At 30.8% G+C, this 26,565-nt stretch overlaps 1 protein-coding gene across 1 annotated transcript in view; it reads left to right on the forward strand.

Annotated features, from left to right (window-relative positions):
- The window catches only part of LOC145286076 (small subunit processome component 20 homolog), a 169,371-nt gene that overhangs the window by 55,166 nt on the left and 87,640 nt on the right, over window positions 1-26,565 (forward strand). The window contains exons 17-29 of the mRNA XM_080134747.1: window positions 496-604; window positions 2,284-2,437; window positions 5,738-5,803; window positions 6,148-6,303; window positions 7,874-8,030; window positions 10,647-10,893; window positions 14,888-15,121; window positions 17,684-17,774; window positions 18,052-18,137; window positions 18,782-18,907; window positions 19,621-19,763; window positions 24,245-24,314; window positions 25,895-26,090. Coding sequence (XP_079990873.1) covers window positions 496-604; window positions 2,284-2,437; window positions 5,738-5,803; window positions 6,148-6,303; window positions 7,874-8,030; window positions 10,647-10,893; window positions 14,888-15,121; window positions 17,684-17,774; window positions 18,052-18,137; window positions 18,782-18,907; window positions 19,621-19,763; window positions 24,245-24,314; window positions 25,895-26,090 — 1,835 coding nt within the window. The remainder of the gene's footprint in view (window positions 1-495; window positions 605-2,283; window positions 2,438-5,737; window positions 5,804-6,147; window positions 6,304-7,873; window positions 8,031-10,646; window positions 10,894-14,887; window positions 15,122-17,683; window positions 17,775-18,051; window positions 18,138-18,781; window positions 18,908-19,620; window positions 19,764-24,244; window positions 24,315-25,894; window positions 26,091-26,565) is intronic.

Raw genomic sequence — 26,565 nt, forward strand, 5'->3', positions numbered from 1 at the left:
GAGGTAACATGTACTTGTTCTATCTGCCATGGCTGGTAGGAGTTCAAAATAATTTGCAGTTGTATTTATTTTGGGAGAGGGGTGCCAGCTCTGAGGATTGAACCTTCAATCTTCAGGAATGTAACTTTTATAATTGAATTTTACCAAGTACTGTATCCACTGGAACCACAGGTTTTTGCGGGCTACCCAAATACAACTGCGAATTACTTAGGACCATGAGAGCATGGATTAAATAAAATGTTCTTTTTGAAATTCCATGCAGATTCCCAAATTTGACAAGATTCATCTGAAGAAGGGTGGAGGTTACATCAACCAAAACGTGGTACAAATAACACTCAAGATGAAAACATTAGTCCAAAAAACTCAAATAATACAAAGTCTCTTTGTATGTTGGAATTTTATTCCATCAGCAAGACAGTAGAATTATGTAAATATCTTAATTACTGTAAATTCTCAATTTACTTTTTACATATGTTATATATTTTGTCTTTGTAGACCTGCATCTGTTTGTATTGGCCCAAGCTGTGCAGTGTTTGTATCTCATGGTTGAAGAATCACAGTTTTTTGCATGCATCACATTGGACAAAGTAGAGTTGCTCTTGGAGTAAGAATATCTTTTTTTTTTTTTCTTTTTACATATACCTTATTTTTTATATTTTGTCTTTTAGTATTTTAAAAGCAATGTATTTTAACAGGTACACGATTTACATTCTTATTTGTAGATAATATTTATTCCATATTAATAAGTTATTTGATTAGTATGGATTGCAGTTACAATTAATTAGTATTTTATGCTTTATCAACTCTCTGGAATTAGTAAATGGTGTTTGAATCATATATATATATATGTATGTGTGTATATATATATATATATATATATATATATATATATATATATATACACACACACAAAAATAATAAATATTTTTAACAATTTCTATTGTTAGTCCAATAAATAACATTTTGGAGGAAACTCATTTGGAATCATAATTTTATACTAAAATGTAACAGAATTATTTGCAAGTATGAATGATTATCTTAAAATGTCTCATAACTCAACTGATTAAGCAACTGATAGAGTTCTCAAAATTGCATTCAGGTTTCACCAGGTTTTATTATTTTTATATATTTTACTCCTAAGCAGAAATTTTGTGATCTAAATAATTACACTTAGGAATGAAAAATAGTTGTTAATCATTAGTAATGGGTTTTATATGAAGAGAATTAATAGAAGCATTACCATCAAGTTTTGCATTTAGTTGACTCCTTTTTTTTTTGTATTCTCTGGGGAAAGGTATGTCACCATTTTTCCTCTGGTCAGCAGCTATGAGTGACATTCTGATTCAACTCGCCAGTCATATTTGGCAACTTTGCATTTAAAACCAAGTATAATGTTATCAACTCCATTGCATACAAAACTAATTTAAAATAATCCTTTTGGGCTTAGATACAACTCAATTTTTTTGTGATACTTGTAAGCATTGGGTATGCAAGAAGTGCAGTGGAATTATTGGTAGGTTTAGAGTTTGTGTGCAAGAAGTGTAAGACAACAGAGGCGAATGTGAACTCTTATGTAAAGAAAAGTATATTAGAATAGCGAAGATATTGAAGTTGTTTTGTTATCTTGGTGATAGTATTGGAACACAAAGAGGAATCATAGCTAGTATATAGGAATTGTAACTAGTATAGTATAATTGCAACAGTTAGGAGTGGATGTAATAAGTTCAGAAAACTTTTACCATTACTAACTAGCTGAGCATTTCAATTGTTGACCAAGAGAAGAGTCTATCAAACATGTATATGAAATGTGATGATGTATGGAATTGAAAACTGATCAGTGAGAGTTGAGGACATGTGTTGCATGTTGAGAAATGATATGAGAATGTTAAAATAGATTTCGGATCTCAGAGGAAGGTTAAATCTGGACAGTATAGAAAGAGGTGTGCAGAATAGGACATGTTGCTAGTATGGTAATGTTTAAAGAATTGATGAGAAATTTTGGTTTAGCATGTATAGAACAGTTAAGATGTCAAGGAAAACATTTAGGCAATAATAAGGATGGATTTGAGAGTAAGAGAGATACAGACCAGTGGAAGCTTAGTTTGGAAGTTAATCTCTAGAAGCCGTCCAGCACATGTCAGCATGTCAATGGATATTGATGATCATTAGTCTTCAAGTTTGCAAGAATAACACACTCTTATCAAATGAGTGTTCAGAAATGTTTTATTCACATGGAATTAGTCTCCCCAAAGTAATCTGTTTTAAAAAATTTTTTTTGTCTAGGTCTTTTGGTGACAACGTTCATGCACTTCAAATTGCTGATATTTTCTTCTGGTTCACTTCTCGATCAACTAATGTGAAAAATGCTTATGGTCCAGAAACTTGCGTCAAACTCTACTCTTTCATTGAAAAGAATCTTTCCAGCGCTTCTCATCAGGTGAGTCTGTAGGAAGGGATCATGGTATACAAGACCATCCTATATTTATATAAAAAGAAATTTAATAAGAGCAAAAATTTTTGGTACTTTTTTAAAATGTATTGCTAATATTTAAATGTTATTTTATAATACATGAAGATTTTGAGAAGAGAGAACATGTTACAAGTGTAACAGTGTCGGCGATGTTGATGATGATGACGGTGATGATAGTGGTGATGATGTTTATGGCAGGGATGATGTTGATGGAAAGAAAGAGCATTCTTAGGAAAGGTTGTTATGATATCAATTTAATACATGCAGTTACTTATTTGTGGATATTGATAAAGAAGAAATCTGTTTTCTGTCATGATAATTTCTGTTGACATAAACAGCCATTAAAAAAAGAACACTAGCTGAAAACAGGACATTGCAATATAAAGGTATCTCAAGAAAATGTCAGACATGGCACCTTTTGACTATTTGACAACTTCATTTGTATAGGCCTCCCCTGTGGAGAAAGCCATTAACCAAATTTTGGGTGGTCAAAAATTATTATTGGGTCACCTGAAATATAGGTCGGATGTTATGAGTTTTTTTGGATAAGAAAAAACAAGATGGTGAATACAAAGTCAAGTGTCTATTAAATTTTGTCCTGAGACTTTAATCACCCCAAAAATATAACCAAATTATTTATTTTTTTACTCATACAAAATGGCATTTGGAAAAAAACCCTTGGTTATGCAAATGAAAGATGGACCCTCCCACATGAGTGATGCTGAAAGGTAGAGACTCTCCTACATGATGGAGAGTGAAGGCAATGAACTCTCCTGTCAGGAGTGGCAGTCAGAGATGTACACTAAAGAAGAAGAAAAGGATAATTTTTTTTAGAGCCTGAGAATTTTAAAAACTGCCTTAGGTTGGTTTTCTTAGAATTGTGAAATGGAATCAGTATAATCAAAGGCAAAACTAGTCTGGAGCTTGGGGCTTTCACATCAGTCAGAGAAACCCCTGACTTAAGTCTCACTCTATTCTAAACCCCTGAATCTACACAGTGAAGAGACAAGCATAACCTTACTAATGGAAGCCGCCAGTCCCTAGAGCATTTGTATTTAATCACAACTTATGAACAATCAGAGTCTTGTAACTTTCAGTGAATAATTATTTTTTTTGGTTATAAGAAAAATGACCACTGGTTTTTCTTTTTGTTGATTACCTGTTGAATTGAAGATGCAGTTGATTTCAGATCTATCCTGACGCCCAGATGGTGAAAACACAGACTAAGCGGTTTTGACAAGAGAACTCAGCACAGAGTCGAAGCAACTTACAGCTAGCCAAAGTAAACGGTGTTGCCACACAGACTTAGAGTTCGGCACGTTTTGTGAATTTCGAGCATCCGAGCGGTATTTTCCAGTGACCAGTGGGAGTCTGATCACCCTTGAAGGGTCCACCACTAGACAGAGTTAAAAGTGTAACCACCAAGACTTAGGGTTAGTGTGCATTTTCTTGCCCGTGTGTACGACAAGGACCCGCCCATGGTGTTACACAAATACATAGCAAAACTAGTGGTAACAATTCCCATTTCATGTAAAATGAGCAAAGGATGAGGATGTTGTCTTAGTTCAAAAAGAAAGCTTGTCTTTTGTCAGCAACATACTGTAAAGTCAATCAGTTGTGCCCATATCAGACTCCCTAAAGCTTTTTAAAATACCCAAAAGAAACTGAAATCTGGGAAAAATTCATTAACTGATGTCTAATACCTATTGTTAAAATGCTACAAAAATCAGAAGTATCTGAATTTTCATGAAAGGCTTTCACCCTGTTTTGCTGCCTTTGTATAAAACTAAATTAAACTAAATATAGTCCTCATTATGACATATTATTATGCCTAATAGATCTGTTCATTCATAATGATCATTTAATTTGCTTTGGAGTGAATAGTATATACAAATATGTACACATACTTGAGTTTATATAGCGATATATTATTTGTAGAACTTTCATTTTTAATTGTTTTTCAAAGCTCTGTGAATTCAATATTTTTTCTTTCATCTTTTTGTTTTTTTACAGAACAAAATTTAAAACATTCAACTTTTGTAAAAAATTAAAAAAATGGTGGGGGTTGGTTTACATAATGAAAGATAGCTGTTGAGTGTATAGTTTAAGCTGAAATGCCAACTCGAACCCCTAAAGTGATGAATTTCCTCTGATTCCGACTCTAAGGAAACCTTAATATTTAAGGAACATGATCGATATGTGAAAATTATCTATCAAATATTTTACCACGAAAGATAAACAAAAAAAAGCTAAAAAGCTAAGTGACTATTATTAAACTGATATGGTATGAGAGCTGGAAGATTAAATAAACATTTAAGTTAAAAATTCCTAGATTACCAACTATGAGGAAAAACATCTGAAGACATCCATTTTGGCTATGATCAAAGTGTTGCATTTGTTCCGATATAACACTTCATTTGTTCTATCCTTTGTCAGTGCAGAAAAAATCCTTTTAGAGGCAATTTTAATTTTTCTCCTAATTCAGAATGCCCGTTTATTGAGATGGATTTTCTGTATATTAAAAATGGACCTCGTATCAAACTCTGCACTGGCAAGTAAATAAGGATACCTGAACACAGGCTGGAATTACAGCAGCTGAAACGTTTTGAATTTGAAAGATAGGAGAAATGCTTTTTGATATGACATCTAATAGGATTCAATGAAAGTGATCATTTTGAATGAAATTAATCAAAATCCTGATAATGTTGCAATTTAATAATAAAAACAGAAAGTTAAAGCATTTCAGAATGATAGCATATCTTATATATAAAATAGTTAGTCTATTTAATATTTCTTTGACGTTAATAGTTTTTTTTTTTTATTAATACAAGGTAGATACTTAATTTTGTTTCCAAGTCATTTATGACAAATCGTGGTCTGTGTTCTTAAAAAAGAAAAAATATATCTCTAATCAATTTTAATGTTTCAAATTTTAATCGTTTAATGTTCTATTTTTGATTAATCATATTTGGAGGAAGGGGGGTATATTTTACTCTCACACTAAGACCCTCTCACACTGTCACTCATGAACACCAGGAACAAATTGAATAAGAAATTTAGTTTTTAAATTTGCCAATAGCAAATATTTCAAGAGTTTTCATTGACTAATGCTATCTTTTCTCGGTTTTACTTATTTACTGATAGTGGAAGTGAACAGAAGAGATGTGTACATTGCACGTTTTGTAAAAAAAAAAAAAAAAAATAATTGTTTTTTTTTTTTATGTTGTTTCTAATATTTTGATGTTTTTTTGTTTTTTCATTTTACAGATTCGTTTATTGACTGTCCAAATTTTTTCACAGTTTGAACTTGCCCTTCCCTTAACGGACACTCCTGTAAGTATTGAAACATTATGCTCAACTTGACTCACCATTTGATCGAATCATGTGATAAAATGTTGATTCAGGACAGTTGCCTTGTTTCAGCATGAAATGTTTTAGTCTGTAAAGTTAACTATTGATTAGTTAACATTCTTCAATTTTTTTTATCCTATTTCTTAACTATTTTCACATTATTCTGACTATTTATTATTGGATCTAATTACACAAGGAAATGTTGATTCATGGCAATTGCTCTTTCACACTGTGTAAATTGATAAAATTTGATTTACTAATTAGCTATTATGCAAATCTATTTGGATCACTGCTTACTGCATGTTTTTTTTTCTTATTCATTGAAGGATGTTACTCCAACTATGGTTTTCAACATTTGTCTTGATGCTGAAAGAATCCCTCGTACAGTACAGGAGTATCGTGAAATCATTAAACATCTACAGAAACTGGACAGCTGTTTAATTGCAAATAGTATTCCAACAATCAATCAAAGATTCAATCAGGTAAATATGAAAATTGAATGGATTTCAAAATGATTGAAAACTTTTTAAAATACATAACATAATATTATATTTGATACTCCTCCAAGTGTTAGGAAGTAAAAAGAGAAAAAATATAATTAAAAAAAAAAGAGGAAATAAGTTTATCAACATAACAATGGAGAGGAAGTTGTTCACCAAAGTACACAAAGGAAGCTAAAATAGGATTGTTAATCAACATATGACAGTGATTTGAGACAAAAGACCAGCCAGTAGATGTCAAAATATTTAGAGTTAGTTTATAGGTAGTTTTAGGATTGAGTTTTGCGATGGTTGAGGACAGTGTTCAGTTTGGGATAGTAGGTGGCTTGGAGGTGCCCCGATAGATGGAAAAGATTGGAGTCTAAACTGGGTGAGAGTAGATTGGATTACAGCATTAGAAACAACCTCAGACTCATGAGGCTTGATGTGGGCAACTAAAATAGGATAGTTTCAAGTAAAGTTGAATGGAGAGAATATATAAAGGATATTGGTATTTTGAGAAATATTAACTAGAACCTGAGCAGCTTGTGTTAGTTATGGAAGGGTGATGATTATCATTGAGATGTGCACATAAAAAGTTGAAAGTATGGCTTCTGTTAATGAGTACTTTCCTTAAAGGCTGCTAATGTGAATCATCAAAGACACATGAAATAACAACTATCAAAAATATTTCCCATATTGCGATTTTAATCTATTAGTGTCCCTATTATTTTTCTTTAATTTATTACCAAAAATATTTTGTAAATATAATATTATTTGATACTAAAATTACTTTCAAAGATTGACTTGACTTTATAGGATAGAACGTTCGTTTATGCTATATATAAAAATATAGACTGATTATAAGAATTTTTTATCAAAAGAACTTGGATTGAATAATGGATGAAACTGATTGTATTTTGCCATTCTAAATTTTCAGTGTACTGAAAACAAACACATCAGTATTAGCAATAGATACCGGACAGTAGATGGAACATTTGAAAGGCACTCTATGATTAATTATCAATGTCTCTAAAAATACAGGTGTTGCTAAAATATGGTTAATTATCTGTCAGGTCCTTAGAAAATGATCATGATAAAAAAAAAAATCATAAGAAGATTGAAACTTTGCTCTATACACCACATGATAAATGAAGGGAGAGATCATGAAGAAATATTCAACTCATAAAACAAAAATTAAGCTGACTACTAATGCTTATTTTCAAAATGATTTTGAAATATTCTTTGAGTTTGTCATTAATTAATTATCTTGACTATGACTGAAATTATCTTTTTAAAACACTTGGAATCAAATATTTAAACTATTTCTACTTTCTTTAGGACCTCATATATACAAGACTAGTTTTCTTTTTTAATCAAACTTAAAACTTATAAAAGTTACCACCTAAATTACACATTGTGTGTGTCAGAATTTTTGATTACATGTGTTGACTAAGGTCATTAACTGTAACTATAATTGTTTTTTTGTATTCTGTATTTTTAAAATGATTATTTTTTTTAAATCTGGTTAAAACTTATATTATTTTCTAAAAAGTAATTTTATTATTTTCAGGTCCCATTAAGATTCCTTTTAGGTAACCTTTTCTGCAACTTTAAGCCTCTGTGGGAACCGGTTCGTAAACTGATAACCTCACATGCAACTTCTATGTCTAAAGAAGATTTCTGGGAAGTTTTTGGAGGCCATCTTAAGGAAGCAGCTTTCAATTGTGGTATGTCTTTTGTTTGATTTATTCTTACTTGAAGATTATCTTAGAACATAGAAAATGATTAAGGAATATCGTATGGATATTGTTGATTAGACAATTAACATAAAAACTGATTTAATTTCTTAGTATTTCATTGTTATCTTGTTTTTTGAAATTCTTTAGCTTTTGATAACGTGTCAGTACAATTTGCTTTTGTCTAATCATTTATGATTTTTTCATCATGAAAGCAATTAGAACTGACATGAAATCTTTAAGTTAACACTCATTTGTTTCTGTTAATTTCTTTTTTCTGATACTCTCATGGTTATATACAGGGTGGAACGATAAATTTGTTGTCCTAAAGAAAACAACACTACAGCTTTATATTATTTAAAAAAATCAATTCAAGTAACTTGATTATCTAGTAGAACAGACATTTCTTCAACATAGCCACCTTCAGCCTTAATAAATGCTTTGATATGGGTCCAGAATTGGGAGCTGCCTTTTTCCACAAATGCTGGCGGCAGCTTGACGATTACTCAGCAGATGATAGTGATCAGACTGGCTTTTGGTGTTGTGGGAGGTCATGTTGGTGATGTTCTTGACATATTACCATACGAAATAGTCTAGCGGGTTCAGGTCAGGGGAGATAAGGGTATGAAGTCCTGCTGCCACACCCAGGGTCTGCCAGCATCACCTGATTGCACCCAGAGGATCACCACACTCTTCAGTACATCCAGGTACACTTTGGTGTTGACTTTCAAGCCGACTTCGAAGATGTGAGGTAGTATGATGTGGCTCTCATTTGAAACCACACCAAAGACCATAACCGTGGCCAGAAACTTTGTTGAGCTGTACCTTCAAGCGTTGAACCATCCAGATTTGTATTTTGAGGGTGCTGGCAATGATCCTGTTGTCATAACTTGGATCGGTAGAGAGCATGATTTGTACAGCGGCGCATCTCCAATTGTGCTTGTTGAACATTATGTCACTTTCAGACATGATAGAAGGCTTCTATCGGTCTTCAGATTTCTACACAATTGGTCAACTAGTAGACTGTCTTCAACAAAAAAAGAAAACTCGTTTTCATCAAACAGAAATGGAATCATGTTGTCTTTTCTAGGGCGACTATTTTATCATTCCACCCTGTATATTTTTTTTTATATCACTCTATGCTACTTGTAATGAATCGACGTCCAAAGAATTTCTGTGCTTACAAATTTCTGTACTTTTATTACTTTCTAAAACTAAATATAAAAATAAATTTATGGATTTGGAGAAAATTATCAAATTTATTAACATGTAAGAGGGGTGATGATTGATACTAATTTGTATTATTATTTATCGGACTACTATTCTCATCTTGAGTGTGATTTTCACAAAGTTTCAGTCGATGTAACCTCCGACCTTCCGCAGGTGTATCTTGTTGAACTCAGAAATGTTTCTGTTAAACTCGAGAATACATCTGAAGAAGGTCGGAGGTTACATTGATCGAAACATTGTGAAAATCACACTCAAGATGAGAACAATAGTCCGATAAATAATAATTATACAAATAACCAATCCTCATCTCAAAAATTCAGAAACGTCAGATTGATACTAAGTTCAATTCAACATTTTAAAATATTGCCCACTTCTGGGTAGAAAAAATAGAAACAGTTTAACCTCTGTTGAACATTTGCATCAATACTTATGACTATTTACACTAGATGAGAGTTTACAATTACTTGACAAGAATTTATGAAAATTATTTTTTTTTTATTTATGGAAAGCTCTAATGATTTATAATTTTGTACATTTCCTCACATTTTGTGAACACTATCCTATTCTAATTATACTAAACCAGCAAACAAAATATTAATAATATTTTTTTCATAGATATTCATCAGAGAAGAATATGTCTGCTAATCAGCTAATTGGAATGAAATAATTATCACAAGAGTCTGAAGAATTTCTTAAAAGATCATAAAAAAAGTGTTTTTGATGTTATTACAAATGTTCAACCTATAAATACTTATATCTATTCCTTTATTTTTACCATTTATGTTTTTTCTTCTTGTACATTCCAATCCATTATATATCCTTAAAAACAATATTAATTTTTGAAAAATATAAAACTTTGTGCATTCAATTTCAAAATAACTTATTAATAAATTTAATATGAACATTGACATGAGATATACTATAAAAAATAAGTAATTTTTGTGCTTTCTTTTTTTTTTCCTCCCAAGTTATCTTTTGTAGAAAATATAAATATTTGCAAGGAAAAAACATTTTTTGGCATTTTTTTTAATGGAATAAAATCTTATTCTGAGACTCAGTCAATTTGAAACTATGTGTTTTATTTTTATTTTTGGAAGCTGTAGCAATTGATTGACATCAGATATGGTGTCAGGTTAAATCTGTTCTCATCAGAGGCTGATAAAAGTGTGGTACTGAATTTAAATTTGTTCACAATATCAATTCCTTTATTTTGTATTATAAATCTGTAGTTTAACATATGATAATCAGATATTGAATGGTGAATTAAATTTTTTTAAAACTATTTCTACTTTTTGATAAATATTAAAAGGAAAATTGAAAAAATATATTTTTAAATATTTTTAATTAATTTGTACTTTTTATTTCTTTTTTTTATAGAAAATAATGTCCAGAGAGTGTCTATTTGTGATCATCCTGCACTCGTACCTGCTGAAGAGGACACAGAATTGGATATTTCTTTGTTACAGATATTTAGAGATCAAGTTGAAAGTTCCGTGAAGAGAGACACTTTGTCAGCAAATGTAGATCATTTCCGAGAGCAGTTATGGAAGACAATGCTTAACTTTCCTCAAGTCTGTGAAAACAATTCCAAACTTATGGCGCAGTTGCTCTTCCAATTTATTGAGTAAGTTGCAAGTTTTTTTCATAATGATGATTGTACAACTGAATAACATTGTGTAAAGCCTAAGTGGCATTTCTTTAACTCAACAGTTGGTAGATTTGGTATATATGATAGATAAGAATTTATATCTATTGAGAAAGTTAAGAAATGAAAGATACAATGATATATATATATATATATATATATATATATATTTATTTATTTATGAGCGCTGCTCCCATGGTTCGATTGGTAGAACTGCCAACTATCAATGCGATGGTTGTAAGTTCAATCTTCAGCTAGGGAAGATACTAGTCTAGCCACACTGATGAGGTATGATACAACGAAAGTCCTGTATGTGGATAACTCTATATATATATATAGATAATGATGTTATCAAAGAGTAAATTTTTAACAAAGCAACACTTATAAAGGTCAACACTATTAAGAGGAGTAAACAATAATATTAAATGAAAGCTGAGGAATAAAAGTTATAGATAACTTTAATATATCATCAGACCAATAAGGAAAAGTAAAGGGGAAGAAAAAAAACTCCTTAGACCATAGTATTTTGAAGCTAAATGTTTCTCATCAGAAGAGAATTGCCAGAATTATATAAAATTCAAATATAGAAAAAAACTGTCAACATTACTTCGAAATGCCATGGTCTAAACAGGTTTTCTTTTAATTTTCTCCTTTACTTTTCCTTATTGTTCTGATGATATAATAAAGTTATATATATTGTCATCTTTCATTCAATATTTAATATTATATATAATATATAATGTTAAGAATAATTAAATAAGGTGGTGATTAAAATAAAATATTTAGACAAATAAGGCAATTACCAGCCATTCTGATACTCAGTCATATAAAATTAATCAAAGTAGATTGATAGTGTAAATCAAAAACTATATATTATATATACTTGTGCATAAGTCGATGTGCATTTTAAGACCAAAAGTTGTGTCATTTTAGGTATTTCTTGTGTATAAGTCAACTGTAGATTCTAGACAAGTTAAATGGTCCGTCTCATGACTCTTTCTTGCATAGATTTCCTTTTTGACAGATTATAAATTGTTTCTTGGCATCCTTGAGCAATAATACATGCATTTACGCAAGTGTGGTCTATTCAATTTTCATATATAGAACCAACCCGCTGCACACTTACATGCAAAAAAACACAAATGTTGCTAATCAGACATTCTGATTAATGACACACTGTAGATTCCAGACGGAGTTACTGTTTTTAGACATAATTTATGTCACGTACCATAATAACATAAATGCATACGTTGCAGGAGCTGTAATATAGCGCAATAATGTGAACACATGCTGTGTATAAGTTGACTGTAGATTCTAGACAAGTTAAATAGTTCGTCTCATGGCTCTTTCTTGCACAGATAATTTCCTTTTTGATGTTTTTTTTTGTAAGACATATCGCTTCTTGGCATCCGTGAGCGATATGTACATTTACGCACATGTGATTTATTCGATTTTCTTATACAGAAGCAACCTAAATTGCAGGAGCCGTAATATAGCGCAATAATGTGAGCACATGCTAAGTGCCATTAACTGGTTTCATTAAATAGTTGTCATCTAATTGTTAAAACTTGTTGAACTTAGGGGAGAACGACATATCGCAAACACTACATTTCCTAACCCACTAAAGAAAATTGTCATATCATTACCGGATACATCATATCGAACTTAGGCCTATAGCCACGTCTAGAGAATGGACATTGCGAGAGCTACTCCAATTATTAAGCCCCCTATTGAAAAACCATGCATGTCCTTACATGCTGGCAAACACATTGCAGTGGGGTTCGAAAGGAGTGCGATTAATTACTAGGATTACCGATATATACCGAGTTCACAAACAAAATGGCATTTTCTATTTTATGATCGAGCACTGAGTCACTCTTTAACAACATTTCCAAAAACTCCTGTGTATAAGTCGACCCGCCAAAAAATAACGTTAAGATTGTCTCCCAGAAATTCGACATACATACAATAAAAATTAAGTATAAAATGTGTAACGTATATAAATAATGCATATAAAGTCATAAAAAAAATCTGTGTGTGTATTTGTGTGTGTGTGTGTGTGTGTGTGTGTGTGTGTGTGTATGTATGTATATATATATATATATATATATATATATATATATATATATATATATATATATATTTTATATTTTTATGTATATTATGGGACTAAAAATATTTTTTCATATAGTTTTAAAGGTTAAAAAACTTCCAAGATAAACAAAAGCTACTTGATGAAATTAAGTGAAATTTTTTTCCGGAGAACTTCATTCCATAACGGATACGTACAATTTAAACTTTTTTCAATATTTTCATTTTTTTAATGTCTTCATTAAACTGTACAAGTACCAGTTTTTATTTTAAAGAATTATCGAAACGCTTTTTAAAAACTATTTTTGGAATATTATGTAATGGATACATTTTCTTTTATGTTTGGAATTTTGTTACTTTGATTTCAATAATTTTATTTTTACACTTTCATAAACCTATATTTATTATACAAGTTCAACTAAAGAATTATAAAAGTGAAAGAACTGATTTGCTTTATCACCATTTCTGGTAACAGCCACTCAGGACATTAGGAAGAATGTTAGCTGACTATAACCGAGAAATCAAATTCAAGGGACTTAATTACAATTTATTCACTCATAATAAAAGCGGCATTTTCTGTGTGTCTGTCTGTCAGTCACAATTTTTATAAACAAACATTTTCTTTTAGACAATTATTGTGTTAATAGTAAATAATAAATTCCCAAACAAATAAAGTGGTTACCATGACAGGAAATCAAAACTGAAACTTTGAGATCTTCAGTTTGATGTTCTACAAAATGAACTATTGAGAATTTCTCATAAGTAGACCTTAAAACATTATTTTAACAATATTATTATTATATAATTATAGCTTTGATGTGTCATATATTTATGATTTACATAAATTCAAACATAAGCAGTCATAAAATAAATGAATGCTTAAACATTATCAATAGTGCTGGACATTCTTTTAATAGTCTAAAACAACTTATTTTACTTTGACTACATATTGGCATTAAAAACGATGTAATTTATATATCTATCTATCTATCTATATATATATATATATATATATATATAGACATGTACAAGCTTTGTTTCATTGGCATGACAATGTTTTGATATGTAGATCTTCACTCTTAAGGAAAAGGTCTCTTATTGCGAAAAGTCTGTCTTTTTATTTAGGTCTTCATATTGAAAAAAATGAACCGCTATATGAAATGAAAGACAGACTTTTTGCCTGATGAAATCTTAGTTATTACTAACTACATATTGAAACATTGTCATGCCAGTGTATTGAAGCTTGTACATGTATGTATAAATAAATATTAATATAAATAACTGTATTAATTATTGAATACTATTATATAAACCTGGTGACTGTTGTTTGGGTTTTTATCCTACCAATATATTTTAACCTTCCATACTATATATATATATATATATATATATATATATATATATATATATATATATATATATATAAACATAGCATTATAATGATTTAATTCTTTATAAAACAATAAATATTCTGTCTTTTAAAAATAATTATCAGCTACATATTCTTCTAATCAATGAAACAAATGTCACTTTTTGTAATGTATTTTTTCTTTTAATTGTACTGTTTTAGTCATTAGCCACCATCTTTTAGTTTGGACTCATTTTTAAAAATATGAAAGGTGATGTATGTACGAACATTAAATATCTTGGTGTATTATTATAACCATCAAAATTTTTCCGAAATGTTGCAGTATTTTGCTTGTTTCAGAAAAATCGGTAAATTTTTATTCTGAGATTGCATTCATTTTTCTTTTAAATTTTTAGTTTAAACTTGTTTCAAATTAATTATTCAGAAAGTAAGGAACCCAAAATTATTTCAGTCATAATTTCTTAGAGAATATGGATAATGTATTCTTAAATTGTTTTTAATCTTTATTTTTAGAAATGAGTTTAATCTCGTCAACAAAGACTCTATGGCCCGACAGAATATTCTAAATAAAGAATGGAAAGAAAAGATGGACGAAATTGAAGAAGAGAAAATGGAAACTGATGTTGAAGATGAGGAGGAGACAGATGTTAACATGGAAGAAGAGACTGGATCTGGGGATGAAACAGAACGAGAAGAAATGAATGATATCCAACCGGTGGTCCATAAGCCGCAGAAAGACCTGAATAAGTAAACTTTTTTTTCATACTTGGTTTACGTGATTTGAAAACATAAAATTATGAACTCCTTTTTCAAAACATTGATGATATGAAGTTAAAAAAAATTGATTTTTCTCCAGCCTTTATATTTTTATTTATTTATTTATTTTTATTTTAGTTAATAACTTAAATTACTTGATTATCATCATATTGTATGAATCCGAAGATTCTATTGTTGGCATTTGTTTCCCCAATATTTTCCTAGTAAGACATCACGTGAAGATTACCAACATTCTAAAAGACAGTGCGTTTGTGGAATGCATTTGGGACACCTAGGTTGTCGGTCTGTGTTGTTACCCGCTGGCATCTCTCAAACCACTAGTAGAAGATGCAGGTATCACAACCACCAATATCCATAATGTCGACCAACTAAGCCTTCCACCCTGGCTACTAAAACAACCTGAAATCATCCTTGAATTAAATAACCTCCCAAAAAATCAAACCCATCCACTAACCTATCAAGAAAAACTCCTTATCATTCAGGAAAAATACCCAAACCATCCGCACATATACACAGATGGGTCCAAAGACAGCAACAAAACCGGATGCGGAGTCGTATCCACTAACATTGCCTTACAGAAGCGACTACCAGACCACGCCTCAATTATTTGTGCCGAAGCCACAGCCTTAGATATGGCACTAGATCTCACCACTGACCTTACCCACAACAAATTTATAATTTTTTCAGACTCTCTATCGGTATTCAAATCCTTAAAGAATAAAAATTTAAATAACCCACTACTCATCAAACTGCTACAAAAAATACACACTCTCTCACAAAACAAAAGTATCAAATTCTGCTGGATCCCCAGTCATTCTGGAATTCAGGGCAATGAAAAAGCTGACATAGCTGCCAAAAATGCTTTAAAACTCCTTAAAAGCAATATAAAAATTCCACATTCTGACTACAAACAACAAATAAATAATCTCATTATGAAGAAATGGCAAGAAAGATGGAATAACTGTCCAAATAATAAACTTTTCAAGATCAAACCCACAATAGAAGAACGATTACCAGATGCCAGAAGATCACGTAGAGAGGAAGTGATTTTGTCCCGTATTCGCATAGGACACACGCACATAACCCACTCCTTCCTGCTAAAAAAGAAGACCCTCCAGAATGTTTTGCATGCCAAGAACCGTTTACAGTAAAACACTTTCTTTTGGATTGTGGCGATCTCGCGCACATCCGGCAAAATTATTATGTCAACAATATGAAAGAACTATTTAAAAACATAAACTCCAACAAAATACTAACATTTCTGAAAAAAGTAAGTCTATATAAAAGAATATAACTTTAATTCAATCCAAGTTTACCCCCCCCCCCCCAAAAAAAAGGAAGGAAGCACATCACCTAATGATACAAAAAGTCTGATTTGACTCACTGATTAAATTAAAATATCTATTCCAAAAAAAAAAAAAATGGAACTCTGCATTAAATAACCAAAAAAAAAAAGGTTGATATGCCGTAAAACCAAACCAAACTCTCAAATTACTTGATAAAATTGATAAACTAATGGAAAGAATCAAATGCAATTTTCATTGACAAAGTCAGAAAATTACATTTTGTATTTGTTTTTCAAATTCTGAATTAAAAATAGATTTTCCTTGACCCCCAAAGCAAAAATTTTTTCAAATAAAAATGCTTTTTTATAAAGAACATTTTTGCTTTAAGGTGGACTATAATTGGAAAAAAAAGCTTAAATTTGACATTTTAGATCATTATAAATTATTCTCAAACTTTTTAAAAATAAACATTTATAAAAGTTTTGTTTTTGAGAAATTTTGCAAATAATTTGAGCTTAAAAAAAAATGGTGAAATGTTTATCTTGTTTTTCAAAATATCCGAATATTTCTGCAAAAGAATAATTATGGTTGCTTATAAGAGACTCATGGTATAAACCTGGTGTTGCCTGTATGTTTGTTGGTCAGAAATAATTTCAAATATAGTCATGTTTACACTTTTTGCTTTGAAAAAAAAAGTTAAAAAATAACATTTGCAATATAGACTCAATAAACTGTTTACATGGTGATATTTTCTTAAAACCAACACTGTTTGTTCTAACAGCTGTAAGACAGCAAACAATTTTAACAGATTGCACCAAATCCATTAACTTTAAATATTTAAACCTATTTTTAAATATGTTCTTCATCGAGATATTCTTTGTTTAATTTTATTTAATTACTTTATGCACCTATTAACTCCAGATGAGATTTAAAGAAAAGTTAACTTTTTAGCAAATTAAAAAAATATAATTAGACTCTAACATAAAGCTATTACTGATTTTCAGAAAAGAAATAATAATCAGTTGTGTTTACTTAAAAATATTACTTGATAAACACTTAACCTTATAATGTTTGGGGATTAATTTAGGTGGAGTAATCTCAGAGTAGTAGTTAATGATTCTTTGAGTAATCCTCTGCTATGATCGATCCATTCATTATTTTCATAATAAACTGTTATTAATGTAAATACATTGCATATTTAAAAACTTTCTCTCTCTCTCTCTCTCTCTCTCTCTCTCTTTTTAAGCTTATTAGTGAGCCATTTGCAGTTATTTTCTAATTTCCGCCATGGAAACTCTTTAAGTTGCTCCCAAAAGCTGAAAGATCTGTTTGAAATGGTAAGTTCAACTTTATTATTTTTCCATATCTGATTAAGATTTCTACACAAACTAAAAAAAGAAAAAATTGCTTGTCCTGATATATTTTTATTTATATTCAGCATTTTACAAATATATTTTGCAAAAATTCACATTCATGACGTTATGTCCTAGCTACATTCTTGACTTCCATTGTGTTGAAATATAATATTTTATGTTTTTAGCATTGTATGCATTTTAAATACTATTATTCAAACAGAACAAAAATAAAATGAATAATCTTACTTTTTCGTTGCAGCTTCTGGAAAACAAAGAACCAATGATTCAGAAGATTGCTTTTGAATGTTTACTGATATTTCCTATGAAAGGCATAGCCAATTACAGGTTTGTAAATTGTCGCACTCATTACAGATTTAGTTTTTTTCAAGTCTAACCTTTGTCATTACTTTCTCATACTATTTTTTATTTTTGTTAAATATGTTGATGTTGAATTAAAAAGTAGATTCTTGTCCAGAAATCACCTATGTTAAAAGAACAAAACTAAAAATCTGTATGATGCATGTACCCATATATTTTATCTGCAGGATTGTAATCCATCCTAGGGTTAATACCAGTAAATTGAAAAAAAAATCTTGCTTTGAAAGGGACATATATGCTGAAAGTCTTGCCCTTTAAAATAAATGAATTTATTCATTAAAAAAAGCTATTACATTGTTATGGTTTTCAAATCCTTATAAAAGTATTATCTTTTGGTTGGTAATTGCCTAAGTTGTTTTAAAATCAAAAATTTTGGAGCAAAAATTATTACAAAAAAAACCCCAAAGAAATTTCTTAACAAAAATCAAAACCTTTAACCTATTATAAATGTATGTATTATGTGTATAGATTCTCAGCAATCTCCAAACTAAAGAATAAATATCCAGTTGTTTTTTTTATATAAAAAATCTAAATATTTAATGTCAACATAACATTACTTGGCTTTTCATATTTCATGAATTTCAAATTTCTCTCCAAATTTATGTTTTTAGGGAGAATTTTATGCGCATTCTTGAAGAGAAGACCTTTCGAGATGAACTGGCATTGTTCAACTCTGATTCTGAATGTTGCATTGTTGAAGAACAACACAGAACTGTTCTGATGTCCATTCTAACGAGGTAAGTTCTTTTGTACATTCTACTTCTAGACATCCAATCCCTAACTAAATTTTTATCTATTATTTTACTGCTTTTGTTGATTCATAGTCACGTTGACACGCAGGTTCTTGTTAGACCATTGATGTTATGCAACATTGAGCCTGATCAGTACCAGGTGGATGACCATTTCGGTATACCAGGCATTGTATGTAAAAAGACGTCACCTCCCTGCAAGAACTGCAAAATCATAATATTTTCTCTAATTGGGATATACATACAAATGGGGGTTGCTTGTGAGCTTGATATTCTCATGAAACTTACTCCTTCAGAGGAAGCCAGTTCAACCCATATAGAGTGAATGTCATTTTTTTTTTTTTGATTAATTTTTAATTTTCAAATTCGATTGTCCCCTTCTCCTCACATTAGTATAAAGGCTTAAATACCAAATTGATTGCAACAGTGAAAAATTAGTTTAATCTTTTCTATCCTCAAGTTATTTTAATTCTTAAGCCTCTAGAGCCAATGTTCAACTGCATTTATTGGGTAGTTTGCATTCCAGTTGATTATGTGACGGATGTTAATGCTGTGTATTGAAATAATCCAGCTCTACCCAGACTATAAGCATATAAAACTTGCAGGCATGTTTAGACGTTTCCAATCATAAAGCATTACATTTATTTTCTTTTTTGTATTAAATGTATATATATATATTTTTTTTTTTTTTCACTTTCCAGAATTCTCTATGGTACTTTGCAAAATAAGAAGATCACAGTTTCAAAGAAAGGCCAGGTTTTTTCATTTCTTTGTGGTTGTAAGTTAGAAGAACAGCTTATATTCATTGATTTGGTCTTGAAACCTTGTCAGGAATTTCTTGTTGGTAAGTAATATTAGAAATATTTTATTTTTTACTCTTGTAATTTGGTAATTACTAAGTACAAGCCAGACAAATAGAAATCCCACACTGCTTTCTGCATCAATCTATAAAATTTACTGTTAAAAACAATAATTCCTTTGGAGATAATAAATGTCTATCAAGGTCAATATTATTAAGAAAAAATGGCCCCTTTTTCTTCTATAAAAATAATTGTCAGGTAAATATTATTTAATTAAATAAAATGAATATGTCTCTTTTTTATTTGTTTATTTAAAATTGATGGGATGATATAAGCTGATTTTAGAACCATTCATTTTAAAATGGAAAAAGTTGGACTCGTTTACCTTAGCAACATCAGATTAATTATCATTTTCTAATCAGATCAAGAGTAAGATGTTTTCTGACATTATGCAGCTTGCTCTGTAACCATGCATTTTACAATTAAATTTTTTTTCCTTTCACCAAATAAATAAATCGCAGTACTTAATTGCTTAAAATTTAACATTAATATTAGTTTTCAGACTCATTTTGAAAAATTTGGTCGTTTAATATTTTGCTTTATTTTTTGCTAACGTTCTAGGTTACTCTATAAGTTTATCATAACTTGACCACCACCAACATCTCCAACATTTGATAAATTCTAAAAATAGTGAGTTTATGTAAATATTGCGAAGTATAAAGATATAAATAAATTCTGATGGGAGAAGATCTGCCAATAATACACTTTTTCTATTTTAGTTTAAAAAAAATAATGAAAGCAATATTAAAAAATCAAACATGCTAAATTATTTTTGTTTTATGTACTTTTTTAATTTGCATTTTTATTAATTATTTAGAATAAAAGTGAATCAATTTGTAATCCCCCCCCCAACTTCTGAGAATCGTTTATATATGATGAATTTGTCTATATGATAATATGTTGTGTTGCGTTGGCATTATTCTTGAAACACATTACATGAATATTGCTACATTGTTCAATCAGCTTATATTCAATAGAGTGGAGGAAAAATATGATACTCTTCCTGTAATGCTGTATTAGTTGGTGGTACTTGAGTTTTCTTTTCTCTTACATCACTTATGTATGACTGTCACACCTGCAGCTTTGTCTAATGTTAAACATCAGATACACAAGAAGTTACCACTTCTTGTGTATCTGCTGTTCTAGCAACTATCCAACTTGAACATTATTATTTTAGTTATCTAAATCCAGTTTAAGTTTCTATCTTCAGTTTTGTTTGTTAATGAAAAATTCATCAATGAATGGTGAAAATTTCAAATTAAAACAAACAAAATTTGCTTTGCTTTCAAAGCCTGGTGGAAATGAAGGAACATAACCCATCAGATCTTTAACATTGAAAAAACGACATAAAAGAAAATAAAAGCTTTTTTTGTTTTTGTTTTTTTTTACAAAGGAGTCATCACTTATTGTTCAAAATGTTTCCTTCAGCCTTCACTATACTACAAAATCTTTTTTGGGAAATCATCTAAAGCAACATACATAACATCTACAGGTATTTTCTCTGAAAATTTGTTCAATTTTGTCTTAAAAGCTTCAATATTTTGAACAAGGGGTAGAGCAGGCTTCACTCTCCAGGATTGATCACAAAGAATAATCAAGAGTGTGAAGATCAGGTGATGAGGGACGTCATTCTTCTTTGCTGATCCAGAATAGATAGTTGTCTTTAAACCACTGTGTGGTACTCGAGCAGTGTGGCTTGTGGCCCCATCTTGTTAGATAGTCCAAATTTCATCACTGTATACAGAATTATACCATGGGATCAGTGTACCTTCTGGAATATCTTCTATGTAACCTTCTGTGTTAATTTTGACCTCTTGAGAGGGAGAAACAAGTAGAGATTTCCCTCTTTCAGAAATACCTGCCCAGACAATTACTGATGCTTGTTTCTGCATTCTGAAAACTTACATTACCAGGTATTGCCTTATGACTTCTTACAAGAAATTTGGTGATTGTGAAATTGTTGAAGTGAGAATAACTTTTTATTTGTGAAGATGATGTTATTAAGCATGCCCTTTCTAATACAGTTCAACAAGAGTTTATTTCTGGTGAATCTCTTTTTTCAATTGTGAGTGCAGAGAGAAGCTATTTCTTTTGAAGCTTATAAGGAAACATATGTAAGTCACTTCAACATATTCTTTGCATAGTCCTTTGCAATGTTTGTGCTTCCCATGACATTTGTCTTATGGATCTTCTTGGATTTTGTCTGATTTTTTCCTTCAGGTTTTTGATTAGTTTAGATGTTCTGGAGCTCTATCTTTGATCAACAAAGTTTTCAGGTAATGATCAATATCCTTTTTATCAGCATTCTGTTGATTTGCAGGTCTTTCCTTAACTCGAATATTTCTGATGGACACAGGCCCTTTTCATGCTGCTCTATGATGAATTTTCTCTTCAATTCAAAAGACATTGTTAAAAATTAGTATCTTTTAATTTATTTATTGCGGACTATTATTCTTATCTTTCTTAGATTTCGTTTCACAACGTTTCGGCCAACTATTCCTCTGGCCTTCGTCAGGTGGTAAGCGCGACAGATAGGAACTCTCAATCTCCTGACTGCATTCACTGCAATTACTGCCTTCTGTAGTTGTTGTTGTCACACCACGGTTTTTGGCCAAGTAAGAGTAAGCCTCTGGATGGCTTTGGGTAGGATTGAAATCGCTATCTTCAGACAATTTTCACCTGGAACCGTAAAGATTCAACGTCTCTATCAACTGCGCCACAGGCCCTGAAGGGCGATCAAGGTTGAATTTTTTTGGTCTTATAAATTCATGTTTTATTTATTATCTGATCTTCCATGGTCGTCGGGTCTGTACTGAATGGTATATATATTATTTTAATTGGAATTGAATTCATTATTGAGATGAGTATTATTGATTTATTGCGGGCAATTATTCTTATCAAGATGAGAATAATAGTCCGCAGTAAATAAATATCAATAATACTCATCTCAATAATGAATTTCAATTAAAATAATATATAGTATCTTTTATTTCTAAAAAATATATACAAGGTTCCTTCAATAAATTTCCAGACTTTTTTTGTATCGGCACTTTTATTGATAGAACACATGAAATTCTAGTCACCTTTGAAGTAATCTCTTCTGACTGCAATCAACTTATACCATTTCAGCAACTTCTGAAAGGTCCCATGGAAGTCCTCTTGTGTGATCATGTCAATGGTCAATGATCCTCATCAGAGTCTCTTTCATCTCCTTAATTGTCTCATAATGACAACCTCTAAGGTTTTCCTTGAGCTTAGGGAATAACCAAAAGTCACAGGGAGTAAGGTCTGGACTATAGGGAGGGTGAGGAACTGCCTTGATGCCCATTTTAATCAAATAGTCTGTGAAGAATGGAGTTGTGGACTGATGCATTGTCCTGGTAGAAATGCCACTGATCTGATTTGAAGAGTGATGGCTTCTTTCAACAGAATCCCTTCCTGAACTCTCTTAAAACCTCAACATAGTATTCCTTGTTGACTGTCTGTCCAGTGGGAACCCAGTGCATGTAGATCATACCCGTGCTGTTAAAAATGGGATCATCATAAGTTTTTAGGTGGATTTGTTCTGTCTGGCCTTCTTGGGTTTGAGAGAGCCAGCATGCTTCCTACTGTCTCTTGGTCATTGTAGATCTTGCTTCCATCACAGATTACCAGGGCATCAAGAACTACAGGATCTGAATTGATCAACTCGATCATCTCCTGACTGTCATGACAATGTCTTTTTTTCTGATCTCTCTGAGCACCCTTGGAACAAACTTTGTGCAAATCTTTCGCATCTACAGTTCCTCGTGAATGATTGTGTGTATTCTAACCACACTGACATCAAACTGTGCAATTATTGTCTCTATAGACGTACAATGGTCCTTCTCCATGAAATTCTTTATTTGGTCAATCAACTCTGGTGTTCTGACTTTCTTATGCCTCCCACACCTCTCATCATCCCTCTAGACTCCCTGCCTTTCTTGAATATCTTATGCCACTCAAAAACTGATGCTTGATTCATGCAAGATGGTGCAAAAGCAGTTTGAAGCATTCTATACATTTCTGTGGTATTTTTTCCAAGTTTAAAACAGAATTTTATTGCATATCATTCTTCTGAAGTATCCTCACATCCAGATTGTATTTTTGAAATTTACCAGTTGTGACAATCAGGCTTTAGTAGGGTATATTCCAATTCCGGCTATAGCTGTTCATTTGAACCTGAAATGAGAAAAATTGATCAGTCATCTCAGAAGATGTATAGCAATAACATACTGAATTTTCAAGAGTCTACAACAATTTTAAATGCCTGTACAAAAAAGTCTAGAAACTTATTGAAGGCATCTTATATTACACTATCATATAATAATAAAATAGTTCCAAAATTTTGTAACAGGACTTATGCCCCACCCTGTACAAACACACGAACAACTGCCCTTTTATATAATAGATAACTTATAAAACTTATTCTTTTTATTAATTATAGATGTAACTATTCCTGAATTGATGTCATCTGTAGACTTAAAAAATATGTTACCACCAATAGTAATGCAAAGGTAAGTTTAAAAGTTTTATATTTTTTTTCTTTTTCTAAATAGTCTTAATCATATTTTATAGACTTTTCAGATGCATTTTTTAAACAGAATCTTTTTCTATTTTTCTTATATAAATAGTTCTATGTAGATTTTAAGTTAAGATTTATTATGTTACTTGCGGGGAGTACCTGGCGTTGCCCGGGTGTTTGGAAGTGTGTGTGGTTTTGGGTAAATCAAGACAAAAGAATAATAAAAAATCGTTGCTCGGGTGTTTGTTTAAAAAAAAAAAAAGTTTTAGTAAGTAAGTAGGAAGAATCGAAGTCGAAGCCTCGAGGCGCAGTTGGAAAATAATAAAGTGTGAAAAAAAACGTGTGACGTTAACCGTTCGCCGACCAAGAAATAGTAATGGAAAGATGTTTGAATTGACAGGTGCCTGCAATAAAGTTAACTCCGTTACTTCTATTTGACCTCATTAATGAGGTCAAATAGAAGTAACGGAGTTAACATTTACTGCGGGGGCAGGTTTTTTTTTTTTTTTTTTTTTTTTTTTTGGTTTGTTTACTCAACTTTGGCTGGTTTTGTTTCCCCACTTAATGACGTCAAGTGGGAGTTAACATTTTGTGCGAGCGCTACAACGACGACGATGTAAGCAATAGCTATTCAGCAGTTAACATTTTCTGCGGGACAGTTTTTAATGAGGTCAATAACCCAGTTTGTTTTTACATAACTTTGGGGAAAACCAGCTCCCCCGTTTATTAGGGGAGTGTCTCATTTCCAAATGAAAGCAACTGTCTGTCTGATATGACGACGGTAAGCCGACATTGACCAAACGTTAAATCGCTTTCTAGAAATCACTGGCCGTAGGCCAGGGATTCGAATCAAGTTTTGCTTTTTTTATACCGAAAAATGAAGGCAATATGCGGCGATCCCAAAATGTCGAATATTTAACGTTTCAAAGTCTGGCAAATTAAATAGACGGGCGACGCCCTTTCATAACGCGTAGATATTATGATTTCGATGTGATATAAAAAGTTCTTAAAATAAGTGACGGCCTTGAGAAGCCGCCGAAAAAAATCCTTTTGCGGACATACACATACCAGCGAACATACATACATGCACACATTTTCGCTTTTATATATATAGATAATCAATAATTATATCTTACTATAAAAATATATGTAAAAATACATTGATATAATAAATGGTGCTTATTAAAAACAGTTTCATCATACTTAAAAAAGAAAAACTGAAAATAACTTTCAGAAAAATATACTTCATAATTATTCAAATTGCTGCAAGAGATAAAACCATTTATAAGGAAGTACATTTGAATTAAAAAGTTTCATAAATCGTTTAATATGTAAAATGATGTAATAAATATATTGTTCTTTCTAATGATGCCACGTTCGTATGATGTGGATGACAAAAGTTTTTAGCAGACATACAAGCATGAGCGCACAAACACAGACATTTGCCTTTTATATAATAGAAGAAGAAGATAAGCATATACACATAACTAAGTTTATAAAAATGATTAAATGTTTTCTTTTAAAAAAAACCGGATCAAATAATTGTTTGCTCTTTTTTCTTTTTCTTAACAGTTTTTTGAATATTATTCTTCTGATTATGAGGAAATTGGGTCACTACATTAAAGTGTACCTGCCCAAATTGTTGAAGGTGATTCTTGGAATTGCAGCTACATCGAAGGTTTGTTTGGACAACAAACACAAGGTTTATAACAAAGCTTTAGCACAAATGAAAACTGTATGGAAGATGTCACTCACACGACTTTTTCAGGTAGAAATATTTCTCCTTTGTTAAGATATGAATATAATTTTGTTTTGTGTCAAAAATAGTTTTAAAAACTTATTTTTTATTTTTAATAATTTTACTTTTCTTTTCAAATTAGTGTGATAAATGTAGAATCCAAATATTTATATAATTATCATTCATGGTCAATCAGAACTCAGAGAATGGACTTGACTATCCAAACATAATGGAATGGCTCAGCTTTCTTATGAGCCAACTTTCTAGGCTTCTATCTTAATTTATTTAGTTGAGCTGAACTGGTCAAATAACTGAGCTCTAACTATTAAATTCAATAATATAAAACTGGATTGTGTATTTCATGATTCTTAATAGAATCAAGAAGTTTAAATTTGTATACAATTTGTAATTTCATAATAAACATGTTTAAAAGTATTCTTGAATCTAAAAGAGAATGTCTTGATAGAGAAACATCATTATTTGTTGTTTAATAAATCCTTAATAT

Source organism: Euprymna scolopes, chromosome 10 (genome assembly GCF_053919585.1).
Source record: "Euprymna scolopes isolate OS-2025 chromosome 10, ASM5391958v1, whole genome shotgun sequence".
In the NCBI taxonomy this organism is placed as follows: domain Eukaryota; kingdom Metazoa; phylum Mollusca; class Cephalopoda; order Sepiida; family Sepiolidae; genus Euprymna; species Euprymna scolopes.